At 40.5% G+C, this 14,869-nt stretch overlaps 1 protein-coding gene across 5 annotated transcripts in view; it reads left to right on the top strand.

Annotated features, from left to right (window-relative positions):
• The window catches only part of Tead1 (TEA domain transcription factor 1), a 247,125-nt gene that overhangs the window by 222,817 nt on the left and 9,439 nt on the right, over positions 1–14,869 (top strand). For all 5 annotated transcript variants that reach the window (XM_090348135.1, XM_090348136.1, XM_090348134.1 and 2 more), the window contains 2 exons: positions 11,176–11,316; positions 14,526–14,678. In XM_090348135.1, coding sequence (XP_090204261.1) covers positions 11,176–11,316; positions 14,526–14,678 — 294 coding nt within the window. The remainder of the gene's footprint in view (positions 1–11,175; positions 11,317–14,525; positions 14,679–14,869) is intronic.

The following is a 14,869-nucleotide window of genomic DNA, read 5'->3' as shown; positions in this document are numbered from 1 at the left end:
ACCTGGATAAGTGTGGAATCTTGGCTATTTGTTTTAAAGTTGAGCCTAGACTTAGGGTCATAAGGATGTCTCCTTCTGCCTGTTCTGGTGGAGATCTAAGATACTTCCTATATTCATGTTGCCCCATTTTAACTTTTATACACTTCACAAATACTATAGGATTGTCAGAATAAAAAAAAAATGAGATCCTCCAATAGCATATATTTGTCAGCCAAATCCCAAGATATTAGATGTATTTTTCCAGATCTTTAATATGCGTTTGTAAACACTGTACACATATAACTGCATCATGTTTACTTTAAAAAGCAATACAAGCCCATATATTGCAATGCACCTTCATTTTCCCCTTTGTTTATGTCTTCGATGAAAGCTATTTATTGCAACAGTCAGAATTTGAGGGTAACATCCTATTATTTGTTGTTTCTTTTCTTTTTCTTTTTTTTTTTTTGCCAGTCCTGGGCCTTGAACTCAGGGCCTGAGCACTGTCCTTGGGCTTTCTCAAGCTAGAACTCTACCACTTGAGCCACAGCACCACTTCTGGCTTTTTTCTATGTATGTGGTACTGAGGAATCAAACCCAGGCCTTTGTACATACTAGGCAAGCACTCTACCACTAGGCCAAAATCCCAGCCCTTGTTGTTTCTTTTTGATAAAAATGGCTTATCAGTATTTGTCTAAGTTAGCAGCTAAAAATTCAGACTGTCCAAGTAAATTTAAATTTCAAGTAAATAATGAATACTTTTTTTGTATGTTCACATGCCCAGTGTCCGAAGCAATATTTGGGGACATACATGTATTAAGGTGCTGTTTATTTGAAATTCAAATTTTACTGGGTGGCGTATATCTTATCTGCATATAATTGTTACTTAACTGTATTTAATTGGTAGCTTTGGGGTGATTATTGTTGTTCTGAAAAAAGACATTTCATGCATAAAAAGTCTAAGCCAGAAAATGGTCCCATTTCCTGGCAAAGGAGCTATCTGGAGAAGTGTTCACACACCTGATGAAGGTGGATTGGTCTGGGCCAACTCAGCTGGGTGCTGGAGACTCATTAACTTCTCAGTTGGAAAGTGCTGACCTAAGCAGCATGTTTGTTCTTAGGGTTGAGACCTTGATGCTTTCATCCCAATGGCTAAAGTACTGGGGTCTGTGGTGGTACCTGAAGTTGTATGAGGGATATTAATTGATTTTTTTTAAAAGAATGCTGGCATTGGTAGGAATTTGCAATGCAAACAGGCAGCCTTTCAAACTGTGCCTATTGTAATTAGAGCAAGCTTTTAAGATTCTTTGAAGTACTAAATGTTTATGAAATTCAAATAGGCGTGCCAATCTGCACAATAAAGGGGCCCTTGGTAGTGTTTTTAAAAATCATCTATTTTGTAGATGTAAATATATGCCATAATTAGTGGGAAGTAACTCCAAGAGCTGGGCTGGCTGAGTTTATTCCTATTATTCTTATTTAAAACAGCTGTGGCCAGAGAGCTGCATCTGCTGTCCCTTGTGTTGGACCCTGGCACAATGGCTCCACTGAACAAAGTGAATGAATGTGCTTAGAGACCCACTTCCCCAAGGGCAGCTCCCTCACTTCCCTAAGGCGGGTTGTCTAGCTGGGGAGGTGGCCTGCATCACCCTAGCCTTCCCTGCCCAGGCTCTGAGGGTCTGTGGGGCTGGCTTCAAGGGGTTGGACCAAGGTACAGATGCATGCAAATGAGGCAGACTGCGAGGGCTTAGGAGCTGCCAGCTTTCTCCAGACCCCCCAAATCGGCACTGTCTCCTAAGGCCCTTCTGCCTGACGGCTCACTGCCCAGTACAGAGCAATTGTCCTTTGGCGCCTGCAGGAGCAGCTGCAAGGCCCGTGTGGTGTGCCCTGCTTGGCCGATCCTCACCATGTGGCAGGCCTGGACAGCCGCCCACAGCAGGGCCAGCTCCCAGTGCTGCCTGCCAAGCAGCCAGATGCTGCTATTGGAAAAAATTGCTTCACAATTTGAAATCTTGGTCCTTTGATCATGGCTCAGAAAGGATGCAGAGGAGAGGTTCAAAATGGTAGTTTGAAAACACTGGTCTCCTTGATCCATCAGGGCCTAGTATATTGTCTCTTGTCAGGGACAGTCCTCTAGGTGGAAGAGAGATAGGTAGGAAGGGAGTGTCTACAGCTTGTTTTTGATCCTGTACTCCTGTCCTCCCCTCTATACAAGGATTATCTGCCTCCTTTTGTCCAGCAAGCTTTTCCCCAATGAAGCCTGTGGCAAGCAGTTATCCTAATAATACTGTTTGTGAGCAGCACACTCCCAGCCTTTCCTGGGAACCTTGGCCTTTCACTTCTGATCCTTCTGTCCCTGCAGCCATCTCTCCAAGGCTGGGGAGTTTGCAATCACAAAGCTCAGAACTTAGTAAGTAGGATTACTCACATGAGCTATCAGTACTGGGTCTGGAGCACATTCTTGAATGAACAGGATTACTTACTGAAAGGATACTGAGGAGAAGCCAATCTAAAATCTTCTCTGCAAAGTCATGAAATAATGAACATAAAAGGATGATTTAGGAAATAATCTGGAACTTTTTGATGATGTATCTTTTGATTCTGTGCTGACACAGTCCAGTTCCTTGCTCTTTGAAACCAGTGTATGCTTCCATTGTGTTTTTAGGATCTGCTTGCAAATAGATCTGCCCACAAATACAGTCTTTAATTCATGCAATACACATTCATTAAGGTTTGCCTCTTTTGTCTCCAGAAAGAATTCATTACATCTCTAATCATGTCTTTGGAAAAGATGGATTTTTTTTTTATGTGTCTGACAGTTGTTCCCAGTATGTAAAACTTTGTCACAAATTTATAAATCTGAGAAAGTTCTATTTCTGTTTGGAAAATTTCAGTGCTTGTATCTTTGCCATAGACACAAAGGAGTTGGGCTAAGCTTGGCTCAGTTGTGACAATCTTCACATTAGATGATTACAAAGCACTGTGTCTACTTGGGGAAGATCTCCTTGGATGGGACTTGGGGCTCTGTTCTGGTCAGTATCCAAAATTGACAAGTTCATAGGTATGATTGCTGACATTAACAGCTGTCATTTCCATTGCACACAGCAAAGGCATTTTCTATATGTTATGTCCTCACCTCACCAGAGTGACTTTGTGATACAGATTTGATTCCTCCTGGTTAAAGATTAAAGAAGGACAGAAGGAAGGAAGGAAGGAAGGAAGGAAGGAAGGAAGGAAGGAAGGAAGGAAGGAAAGAAACTTTTTCATGCTGTCAGTCACATGTCTGAAATGAGGTGATGACAGAGGGGAGCCAGCACCCACCAATGTCTGAATGAGATCAAGTGAAAGTCTGAAAGCAATATAAAGCTTAATGAAAACACATGCAGAACTTGACTCCTTGGAAGCAGCCCCAACTTGGAAGCAGCCCTCTGGGTGGCTCAAGGAGTAAGTAGGGGAGAATTACAGAGTGACCTTATGTTAGAAGTGTTCTTAGGTCTGCTACCACAGAGGATCTGGGTGGAAGCTGGGAAGCTAATAGTATTTCCCAATAGTCTCAACTTAAGATGACATAGGCACAATTGTGGCTCCCCAGAGACATCAGTGTCTGAATCCATGATATATGTCATATTACATAGCAAAAGGAGGTAAGGGTGGTAATCCACAGGTAGGAGAATATCTTATATTATCTGAATGAGTCCAGTGTTATCAGCAGGCTCTCTAAAAATGGAATTAGGGCCAGGAGTTTGGCCTAGTGGTAGAGGGCTTGCCTAGCATGCACGAAGACCTGGGTTTGATTCCTTGGTACCACATACATAGAAAAAAACTGGAAGTGGTGCTGAGGCTCAAATGGTAGAGCTCTAGCCTTGAGGAAGTCCAATGACAGTGTCCAGGCCCTGAGCTCAAGCCCAGGACTGACAAAACTAACTAAATAAATTTTTAAAAATGGAATTAGGAGACAAACAGAAGATCTAGGGACATCTTACTTTGAAAATGGAGGCAGGGGCTATGTACAAGGAATATGGGTGGCCCTTAGAAACTGAAAGAGGTGATTAACAGATTCCTCCCTAGGAAATACAGCCCTGCCAATCAAACCAATACATCAGTCTTAACCAGCCCTGTTACTAGGATAATGATTTCCTTGTATCTGAAAATACTTAGGCATTGGACAGTGGCAAGCAAGATTTCTGGATGGGGAGTCAGAAAGATGTGTTGGCCTCTAAAATTGGTTCATAAATGGGGCAAACTAGAAGCAATATTTCTCAGATGATGTGTTTCCTAACACAGCAGAACCTGCTTTGGGGCCAACATATTTTGTCTAGCCCATATACTATATGGTATATGGTCTGAATTTGGCATTGATTGAGAAGGTAGCTTTACTAGGATTTAGTAGTTTTTTAGATTTTTTTTTAGTTGTTTTAAAAGTTCATTTATATTTTATTTTTTGTTATTGTTAAATAGTTGTACAAAGGAGTTGTCATTTAACTAAAGCTGTCTATAAATGCAGTGCACTGTTTAATGTCGCCTCTTTCAACATTCTCACCCATCCCTCACTTCCCTCACTGGTTTTATTTGTGCTCTTGGACATAGCATGCCGTGGTCAGATTAGGCAGAGTAAGCAGGTGTCATTTGAATCTCAAGGAGCCATACTTTTTTCCCCCCTTATTTTTCTTGCTTTTAGAACTCCATGAAATAGGTTTGCTTTACATCTTGAGTTTTCATTTTCAAGGAGGTGTGTCAGCAGGGTGGAAAATGAACTCCGCACAATCCTAGACTCATTGTAGTTTACCTCCTTTGTTGTTATTTTAATGTTAGCATCCTTTCTTTGATATTTCCTTGCTGTATAAGAGTTCAGTGACCACTTTTCTTCCTGGAGTACTTCTAGTACCATCAGCTGACAGTTAATTATCTTTCGTATCAATATCCACCCCCCAAAAAAAATTCCAGAACAGCAGTTGTTACATAGTCAGATGGCTGCATGATTATTACTTTACCATGTTTAAGGATCATTGCAAAAGTAATTGTGATATTGTTGTGAATTAATTATTTGGTATTAGTTGGGAAGCTCTTTAAGATCAAGCTTATTAAACATACTTAAGGAAAAAGCAAGATAATACAACAGTTATCTGTGCCTTTTATCTGAATGAAGGCTAAGATGCACATTGATCTTATCTCTCCAGCAATGACTGCCCTGGATCACCCAATAGAAACATCCAGGCAACTTATAAAAATCATGTTCAAGAATGTTCCATATATGGGGGGGAGGGAAATGGGGACCAAGGCATGAGAAAGGGTATCAATGTATGTAAATTAATGCACCTTCTATCTGGCGAATATAATGTAACCTTTCTATTAATTACAATAAAAATATATGAAAAAAGAAGAATGTTCCACATAGAACTCTTCATAATAGGTCCAATTTGGAAATATCACACATGCCCACTAAAGCGTACATAGATCATGACATTTTTAAATTACAGTACTAAGGATGAATGTCATAAATATAATGCTAGACAAACAAAACCAAACATGGGAGAAATACTGTATGAGTTCTTTCATTTAATTGTTTTTGTTATTTTTTTAAAAGACAAAACTAAGGTGTAATGTCCTGGGATCATGATCAGTGTGGGGGTATGTGTATCTCTGAATATTATCCTTTATTTTTATGTAAAAATCCTAACTTTAACAACTTTGTCTTAAATAATTGGTAAAATTAGTGTTGAACTTTCATAACAGTATGTGCTACAGTTTAGCAGACCCATTACTTATCCTTTTATAATACAAGTGGATGCGGCATAGGATTTAGTTCCATTCAGGAGAAGTTTGAGTCTACAGCACTCACAGTGCTACAGCAGGCAGTGGTGTAAATGAGCAGTGATTGCATAGTGATTATAAAAACCCTCGTCTTGAGTTACTTCAGTTCTCTCAATTCTGTGTTTCTATTTTTTGGAGGCTTTGTTTTTTGAAATTTGCAACTGCAGAAATAGAATGCTGATTAATACTAGAATTAACTCTGTCTAGTAAAGAAAGGCTCACTACTTCCCACTAACTGCTATTTTTATTTATGATTGATGCTCCCATGTAAGTTCAAAGAGCAAAAGGTAAGAAAGCTTACAACATTTATAAGTACTTCAAAACTGGACAAGTACAAGTAAAAGCAGATTGGAAACCAGCCAAATGCGCTTACACTGATTGTTAGAGGATGTTAGGAAGTACCTGGACATATTATTATAGTTGAGTGCTGAATTTAGCTTTGAATTTCTTGGCATGGAATAGGAGAGTTGAGTAAATAGTTCTTTTTAAAAAAATTTTGTTAGTTGTGGGGCTTGAACTCAGGGCCTGTGTGTGGGGCTTGAACTCAGGGCCTGGGCGATGATCCTGAGCTTTTTCACTCAAGTCTACTCTCTGCCACTTTGAGCCACAGTGCCACTTCCAGTTTTCTGGTGGTTAATTGGAGATAAAGAGACTTTCCTGCCCAGGCTGGCTTCAACCATCAATCCTCAGATCTCATCTGAGGACAGCTAGGGTTAAAGGCATGAACTAAGGGCATCCACCTTAGTTCTTTTTATATGAAGGCAGAAAATTGGAAGTTTTGCCCCCAAAGGTAGACATTTTCCTAATACTACAAAAAGGAAATTCAAATGTAATTCTTATTTAGAGAGAGGGAGAGAGAAAGGGGAGTGTGTGTGTGTGTGTGCATGCATGCATATGTGTTAGAGTGTGTGCGTGTGTATGTGTGTTATGACTTAAGTCTTCATGATGGTTGGTGCCTTTCAAAGTATTAAAAATAGTCAAAGTCGGGTGCGGTGGCTCATGCCTATAATCTTAGCTACTCAGGAGGCTGAGATCTGAGGATCAAGGTTCAAAGCCAGACCAAGCACAAAGAACCTGAGACGTATCTCCAATTAACCTCTAGAAAATGGGTAGTGGGGCTTGGCTCAAGGGTAGGGTGGTAGCCTTGAGCTGCAGAGCTCAGGGACAGCGCCCAGGCCAAGTTCAAACCCTGTGACCCACAAAAAAAAACAACAACAACAACAACAAAAAACAAAAACAGCTAGTCAAAATGTATCAAACTTCACAAAATGCAAAATCCCATTTGAGCATCGAATGTACCCACCTCTCAATAATCATCACAGCGGTTCACATTTTATATCTTACCTTTGTTTTAGACATCTGTAACCGCCTCCTCCTTTACATCAGTTTTGCTCTCTTTTTGTCTTCCCCAAGAAGTGGTCATCTGATCATACCTTGTTGATGCTCCTATCCTACTTTCTTGGAACTTCCATGTCCCTTCAGTCGGATGTTATGAAAATCCAACCCTTCTGCTACCCCCTGTGTACCTGCCATGCACTCTCATTTGCTATCTGTCCTACCTTGTTTTTAGCTCTTTGTGGCTGCATGCCCTCTCCCTCCCGTCACCTCTTCTATCTTGCAGAATGTCCCACTTGCCTTCTGGATCATCGCTACAGCAGCATATCTGAACCCAGGGGCCTCTCTCCATTGGTGTTTCCATCTCCCCACAATGCTCCTCATTGGATCTTAACTTTGGTGGTGTTGCCTTATTTTTTTTAAATCAAAAGCCTAGTGTGAACAGACACTAACTCAACTTCTGCTCATCCTTACCCCTGCTCACAGTGCAGTGCCTAGCATGTAGTAGGCAGACTATCAGTGGATATTTAGGGTAAGAGCACTCTTTTTTTTTGGTGTGTCATGAGGCTTGAACTCTGGGTCTAGGCATTTTCCATGAGCTCTTCAGCTCAAGGCTGTTGCTCTACCACTTCAACCACAATGCTACTTTCAGTTTTCCAGCAGTTAATTGGACATAAGAGTCTCACCAATTTTTTGTGCCAGGCTGACTTTGAACTGCGATCCTCAGATCTCAGCCTCCTGAGTAGCTAGGATTACAGGCGTGAGCCACTGGCACCCAGCTGGAAAAGGCACTCTTAATGAGTGACTGCCTTTGACTATTTCATGCTGCTAAAAGTAGATATTACAGATTGGACAATTCAGAAATTTCTCATACTTCTAGAAGCTGTGAAGTACACGAGGCACCAACATCTTGGAAGGCTGTTGTGTAGCCTCACATTATAAAAGGTAGAAAGGAGAGCCCGCCAATTCTACTCAGGCATTAGTCCATCATTTAGGGCAAAATGAATGGATTAACCCCTCACCAGTGGCCCCACAGATCAACAATGTTGCTCTGAGGATTACATTTCCCCATATTATGACCACAACAATGACCTATGCACTGGAGTCTCTTCCTTCTCCAATAGACATGGCTTTCTGAAGCATTACTATAATTTCATCACTTCTTAGCACTAGAACACTTGAAAAGTTCCCAATCTCTACAGGATACCATCTTCTCCAGCCAGTTAGTCCTGAACCTGGGCCTGAGTTACATTTCCAAACTCACTGCTCCCAGACACTCTAGTCATTGCACCAGAACTAGTATGAGGCACACTTATAACCTGGCCCACTCTGTTCTCTCAGCCCTTCCCTACCCATTCCAGTCCTGGCCATCCCTTAAGCAAACCTGGTTAGAGGCAGTACTGTCCATTGACTGAATCCTGCATGAGTGCCTTTTGCATGGTACTTTTTCTCTGTCAGCCTTTCATATTAGGTTATAACCAAGTCCTGTCAATAGTATAGAATGAGCTTCATATAACAAGTGCTTGATAAAAATACATTAAATTAGTACTATTTAGTATCTTTATAAGCAATCTATAGTAGTGCCTGTTTCTTGTCTGCATACAATAATTTCTACAGTTTCTTTTTCCCCACTCATAACATGATTAGTCAGCTGTACAATCCCCCTGTCTTTGAAGTCTCTCTGAAGATCTGGGTATAAGAAATTAATCCGGGCCGGGAGTTTGGCCTAGTGGTTAAAGTGCTTGCCTAGCATGCATGAAGACCTGGGTTCGATTCCTTGGTACCACATACATAGAAAAAAGCTGAAAGTGGTGCTGAGGCTCAAGTAGTAGAGCTCTAGCCTTGAGAAAGTCCAAGGACAGTGCTCAGGCCCTGAGCTCAAGCCCGGGACTGGCAAAAAAAAAAAAGAAATTAATTCATGAGTGCATTTCCTGTCTTACTCATTACCTGTATACCACCCCTCTGTATACCACCTTTACACTAACAATAAAGTAAATTAAAAAATAAAATATTGGCATCAGAAAAGCAATTTGGAAAGAATGGTGTAGTTAACCACTTAGTTACTATTAATCAACCACTATTGTGATCAGTCAAGTTCTTTTCAACATTGCATTTGAAGGTATAAATATGAAATTCAGAATGTAGAAAGAGTCTTGGGTTGTTCTTTTTAATTCTCAGTACTGACTGAGGCTCCAGGTTCTAAGTAAATTCAATATCCATATACTAATATACATATAAAATATTTGGTGGCAGATACTTTCAGAACCTACATATGAAGGCTCATATGAAGTAGATCCTGGTTATTTAGTTGAATTTAAGATCATTGTCAGTACAAGACAGCTGCATGGTACAGTAGCAGAGTACTAACTGTAGAGATCCTATACCTCCAAAAAGGTTTTAGTTTTAGCTTTGGAGGAAAAATACTTAACTGCATGGGAAACATGAGATTAAATTAATTGGAAGAGAAGTAGGCCAGTAAAATCATTTTTCACTGCAAAACAGTTGTGTCTACTCTGCTATAACCCAGAATTTGTCATGAGAAACAGATTTATGAGGATTTCCTTCTCTGTTGAACCACCCGTGGAGGATAGGTCTCAGTTATGTCCATAACTTCAACTTTAATTCCTGGGAAGAAGCCTCAGTGAAACATTGACAAAAACATAACACAGCAGTTTGATGAAATCAGAGAATAATAATTTGCTGTCTGTAATGAAAATACCTCCTATTTGCCCCCTTAAGCTGAATTGTGTATAAAAGAGTATATATTTCTTACAAAATACAAATATGAAATTCTGTTCCATAGGATCACTAATTGTAGTTTCTAGACTTCACTTTAGCACCATCATTCCCGAAATCAATTTGACAGCCCACCCAGTTCATAAGCAGGAGAGTGGAAGAGGGGAGTGAGTTCTAGTTTACCTTCTAGCCCATTTTAAGTATAAATATATGATGATTTCCTACAGAAAGTATTAGCAATACCTTTGTGGAAAACTTGTAGCTATCAGCTCAGAGTCTCTACCTTTTAAGAGCCAACACATTGCTTTTTGTCTTCAGAACATAGAACTCACTAGGTAAGACTTAGAGAATGGCTGCACAAGGCAGCTTCTCCAAAGAAGCAGAACCAGAGGGATGTTACAGCCTAGAATTCCTGTGGAAATGGAGAGGCAGATGTCCATGATTTCCCAGTGGGAAATTTAATCCAGGCTAAAAAGACAGAAAAGCTGGGACCCAGTTATATCCTGAAACTTATCATTGAAACAAAATTCCTCAATAGCCCCTGCACACTTCTGCACTTAGCTGTCCTTAAGTGAACTTTCGAAGCAACTCCTAATTAAAGACTTCATGTTTACACCCTGCATACCATTAATATCATTGTAACACTGCATTGTGGCATTGGAAAATTGTTATGTAACCACCACCTGTCAGAACTGTCCATCCCAAAGGCCCCTTCCTTAGCAGGGCCCTACAATCCTCCTTTTAACCTGGATCAGCCATCATTCCTCTGGGTCTGTGAGCTGTCATGGTCAGGTCCACTCTGAAGCAGAAGAGCAAGTTCCCATGTTCCTCTTACTTTTCTTCAACTTCATTAAACCTGCGCTTCTTGACTACTTGTGTGTGTTTTTAATCACCTTTCTCAGACACCAAGACCCTGGGCAAAACCAGACACCTCAGAGTAGTTCTAGTTTTGTTTCATTTTGTTTGGGGGGGGGGAGAAATTCATGCTTGCTTTTAGCATGTAGTTTAGAGTCCTCTGAATCTTTGGTTGCAAGAACACAGATACCCTGATGCTGAATGCACGTAAGTAAAACAGAATGGGTACATAGCATCCTTTGAAGAGAAGACTAACCAGATAAGCACCTCTTCAGAAAATGGCTTTTAGGGATTGATCTTGTTTCTAGCAGAGCACCTCACTCCTACACACACACACACACACACACACACACACACACACACACAGTCACACATGGTGCTTGTTGTCCTACCCTGCTCTTCTCTGTGACTCCTGGAAGTAGAGAATAACTTGCACCCCCTTCCTTTCCTTTCCAACAGGCTGACTTAAACTGCAATATTCAAGATGATGCCGGGGCTTTTTATGGTGTAACCAGTCAATATGAGAGTTCTGAAAATATGACAGTCACCTGTTCCACCAAAGTGTGCTCCTTTGGGAAGCAAGTAGTAGAAAAAGTAGAGGTAAGTTAGCCTCAGGAAATAGAAACTTCTTTCAAGAGCAAGCCATTGCCTTCCTTTAAATGTCCATGGACAGCATTTTGTACTTTTGTTATATGTCTTCCTTTCCTTCCCCCCTTTTTCTTCCTTTATTACTTGTAAATGATTTAAAAGAACTTAATAGGAAATAGAAAGTTTGTACTAGCTCTCTCTGAAATTGTCCCTGTCTGGTTAGCCAGTGCTGGTCACCTGAACAGGTATCCTCAGCAACAGGGTGTCCTGGTGGTATGGGAGGAAAGCTGTATGAAGGCAAGCTCCACTCCAACAGCAGGTCCAGGCCATGCTCAGGCTTTGTGGGTAACAGGCAAAGTAATCTACAGTTAATGGCACCAGCCTTCTAAAACCCATTTCCACTCCCTTCATTTTACTGTTTTTAATACAGATTCATTCTATATTAAAGTCAAATGTCTACTGACAACTTTTATGTTTTATACTTCTCAACCTTTAAATAAATACTTGTTTAATTGTGCTGAGATGCTTTGCCTATCTGTTTTCAGTGTGTTTTCCAACCAGTCCATTTCAGTGCAGTTATCTACAGTAGATCTGGACCTCTAAGGAGTAGGAGCCAGAAGCCCAACCTGATTGTGCAAGGATTTTGTACTTTGGAATGAGGGAGAAGACTCATGGAAGAGAGGGAAGAGAAGGAAGGGTTTAAAATCTTGGGCTGAACAGTGAGGTTCTGATGTGCTATAGACACCCCTAGTCTCCTGAGCATAAGACAAATTTGTGAGAATAGGTAAGGCAAAAGAGATGAGCTGATGGTCAGGTTAGGCATAGAAATCAGACAGGAGATTGTAAATGGAATGTAGAAACTGATTGCATATTAAAGATTAAAGGAGGGGGTGTCACATGCTTGTCACTGTCAATGATAAGGAAATAAAAGTAGTCAGGGTAGCTAGGCACAGTGGCTCACACCTGTAATCCTAGCTACTCAGGAGGCTGAGATCTGAGGATCGAGGTTCAAAGCCAGCCCAAACACTAAAATGTCTGTGAGATTCTTATCTCAAATTAATCATCAGAAAACTGGAAGTAGCACTGTGGCTCAAGAGATAGCCTTGTAGCCTTGAGTTCAGGGACAATGCCCAGGCCCAGAGTTCAAGTACCACAACCAACCCCCCCCCAAAAAAAAAAAATGTACTCAGGGTGATTGTAGATGAAAGACTGTAATTGAGATAAGTAAAGACAGGAATTAATTAGTTGAGAATCCTGACATTAAGGGGGGAGTAAAAGCTATGGAAATGGAGAACTACCCAGAGGAAATAAAAAGGGCAAAAGGTAAGAGTTAAATTTGAGGAGCAATACCCAACCCTGAGATCAGACACAAATAGAAGAGCAGAAGTTATAAACAAGAATAGGCTCCACATGTGACTCTGAGGAGATTGTAAGGTGGTAGCCAGGTAAGAAAAGATTGGGAGACCTAAGAGACCAGGTGACCTCCAGCTCTGAGGAATGAGCAAATGATCCATCAGTGGTTGGGAGTATGAAAGATTAATGCTAGGCATTGTTAGTGAATAGGAGGTTATCAGGGATGTCCTCTGAAGGTGTACTTCCTGTTTGGTTAGTGTGGGGGAGAAATGGTCAGCCAGACAGGTTAGATTTCAAATTACTCATGGTGCCCTCAGTCGATTCAGTCAAAAGTTCAAGGAGTGATTTTTCTCTGGTTTGTCAAGTTTGGTCAATTCAGCTCCTCTGCATGAAACCACACAGCAATCCAGAAGTCAAGCTTTACACATGTTGCTAGATTCCACTTGTGCAGAATCTAGAAAGAAAGAAATGTTATGCCTCATAAGTAATTAGTCCTCCATACATTTTTGGGGTGTGGGGGTTGCAGTACTGGGCTTGAACTTGAGGCCTCGGCACTGTCCTGAAGTTCTTTTGCTCAAAGCTGGTGCCTTGTTGCTTGAGCCACAGCATATTCTATCAAATAATACTTAGTGTCTATGTATCAAAAAAAAATAATAATAATCAGAATGTGTTCCTACTTTTGTGGCCCAGCATATGTGACCTTGGAAATAACTACTCTTTAATATACCTGGTGAATGATTCATATATTTTGTTAGCATCTATTTTTATTAGTAGATAAAATTGTAAGTATGTTGTATACATATGCTATTTTGAAATACAGCTTAGTTGAGTTGAGGCAATTCCCTTAAGTTTCCTTCAAATAATGCTTGATTGTATCCCATAGCTTTACACACTCCTTTCCTCTCCTCTCCCCTTTCCCCCATTTTGTGTTAGTCCTAGGGCTTGAACTCAGCCAGGGTGTTGTTCTTGATCTTTTGAGCTCAGGTCTAGTGCCCTTTTACTTGAGCCATAGCTCCACTTCTGACTTTTTGGCAGTTAATTGGAAATAGAAGTCTCATGTTACTGCCTGGGATTTCCTGGAACTGTGCTCCACACATCTGAGGATTATAGTAGTGAGCCACTAGCACCCAGCTAGAAAGACACATTATCCTTCTAGTTCCTTTTTCATCCAGTCCTGGGGCTTGAACTCAGGGCCTGAGCACTATCCTTGGGATTTTTCAAGACTTCTGCTAGACCACTTGGGCCATAGAGCCACTTTTGGCTTTTTCTATATATGTGGTACCGAGGAATCGAACTTGGATGTTTGTGCATTCATGCATGCTAGGCAAGCACTCTACCACTAGGCCAAACTCCTGGCCCTTACTTTTATATATATATGTATCTGTTACATGTAATACTAGTCATGTAGTTTAGCTAATTAAAAACAAATCTTATCTCCAAATTTACTGCCATTATTATTTACATCTATTACTTTTCTGGGAAGTTAAAAAAATCCCTAGAAATACAGCAAGTTTAAAGAATTCAACAGAATCTTCACCAGAAGTTAAGTTAAAAAATAAAAAATGTTAGCAGCTAATTTAGTGACTGTGTATCTGGAGCTGTGGGAGCAGATCACAGCAAATTACAAATTTACAAAGTGTCCAGAGAAATCATCTGTGATAATGCCTCACAGATGACTAGATGGATGGAAGGAAGGATAAAGTAATACACATGCAGCTGAAGATCCCATAGAAATACTCAGAAAGATAAAAATAGTGCCAGATTAATTAATCAAATTTTTTAAGTAAGTGCTTTTACAAGTCATTGTACCTGTTTCTTACATTTTGAAGTCAAGGTATAAAAATGATCACATCCTTTTTCCCTCACAGACAGAGTATGCAAGGTTTGAGAATGGCCGATTTGTATACCGAATAAACCGCTCCCCAATGTGTGAATATATGATCAACTTCATCCACAAGCTCAAACACTTACCAGAGAAATATATGATGAACAGTGTTTTGGAAAACTTCACAATTTTATTGGTAATGGTTTTGTCTTCTTCCTACTTGGGCCAAGTGTGCTGTAGGGCTTATTGAGGACAGGAAGAAAGGTGGTCCATGGCATTGAAGTGTTGGCCAACAGAATTTGGCTGGTGGATGGTGGCAGCCAGCTAGCCATTGAATCCATAGTGTCCCTTGAGCAAACTTTCAAGTTTGAGGTTGATTGAGTGTAA

Source organism: Megascapheus bottae, chromosome 16 (assembly GCF_031878675.1).
Source record: "Megascapheus bottae isolate mThoBot1 chromosome 16, mThoBot2.hap1, whole genome shotgun sequence".
NCBI lineage: Eukaryota > Metazoa > Chordata > Mammalia > Rodentia > Geomyidae > Megascapheus > Megascapheus bottae.
Note: the sequence above shows the minus strand (reverse complement) of the source record. Positions and strands in the feature narration are given on the sequence as shown.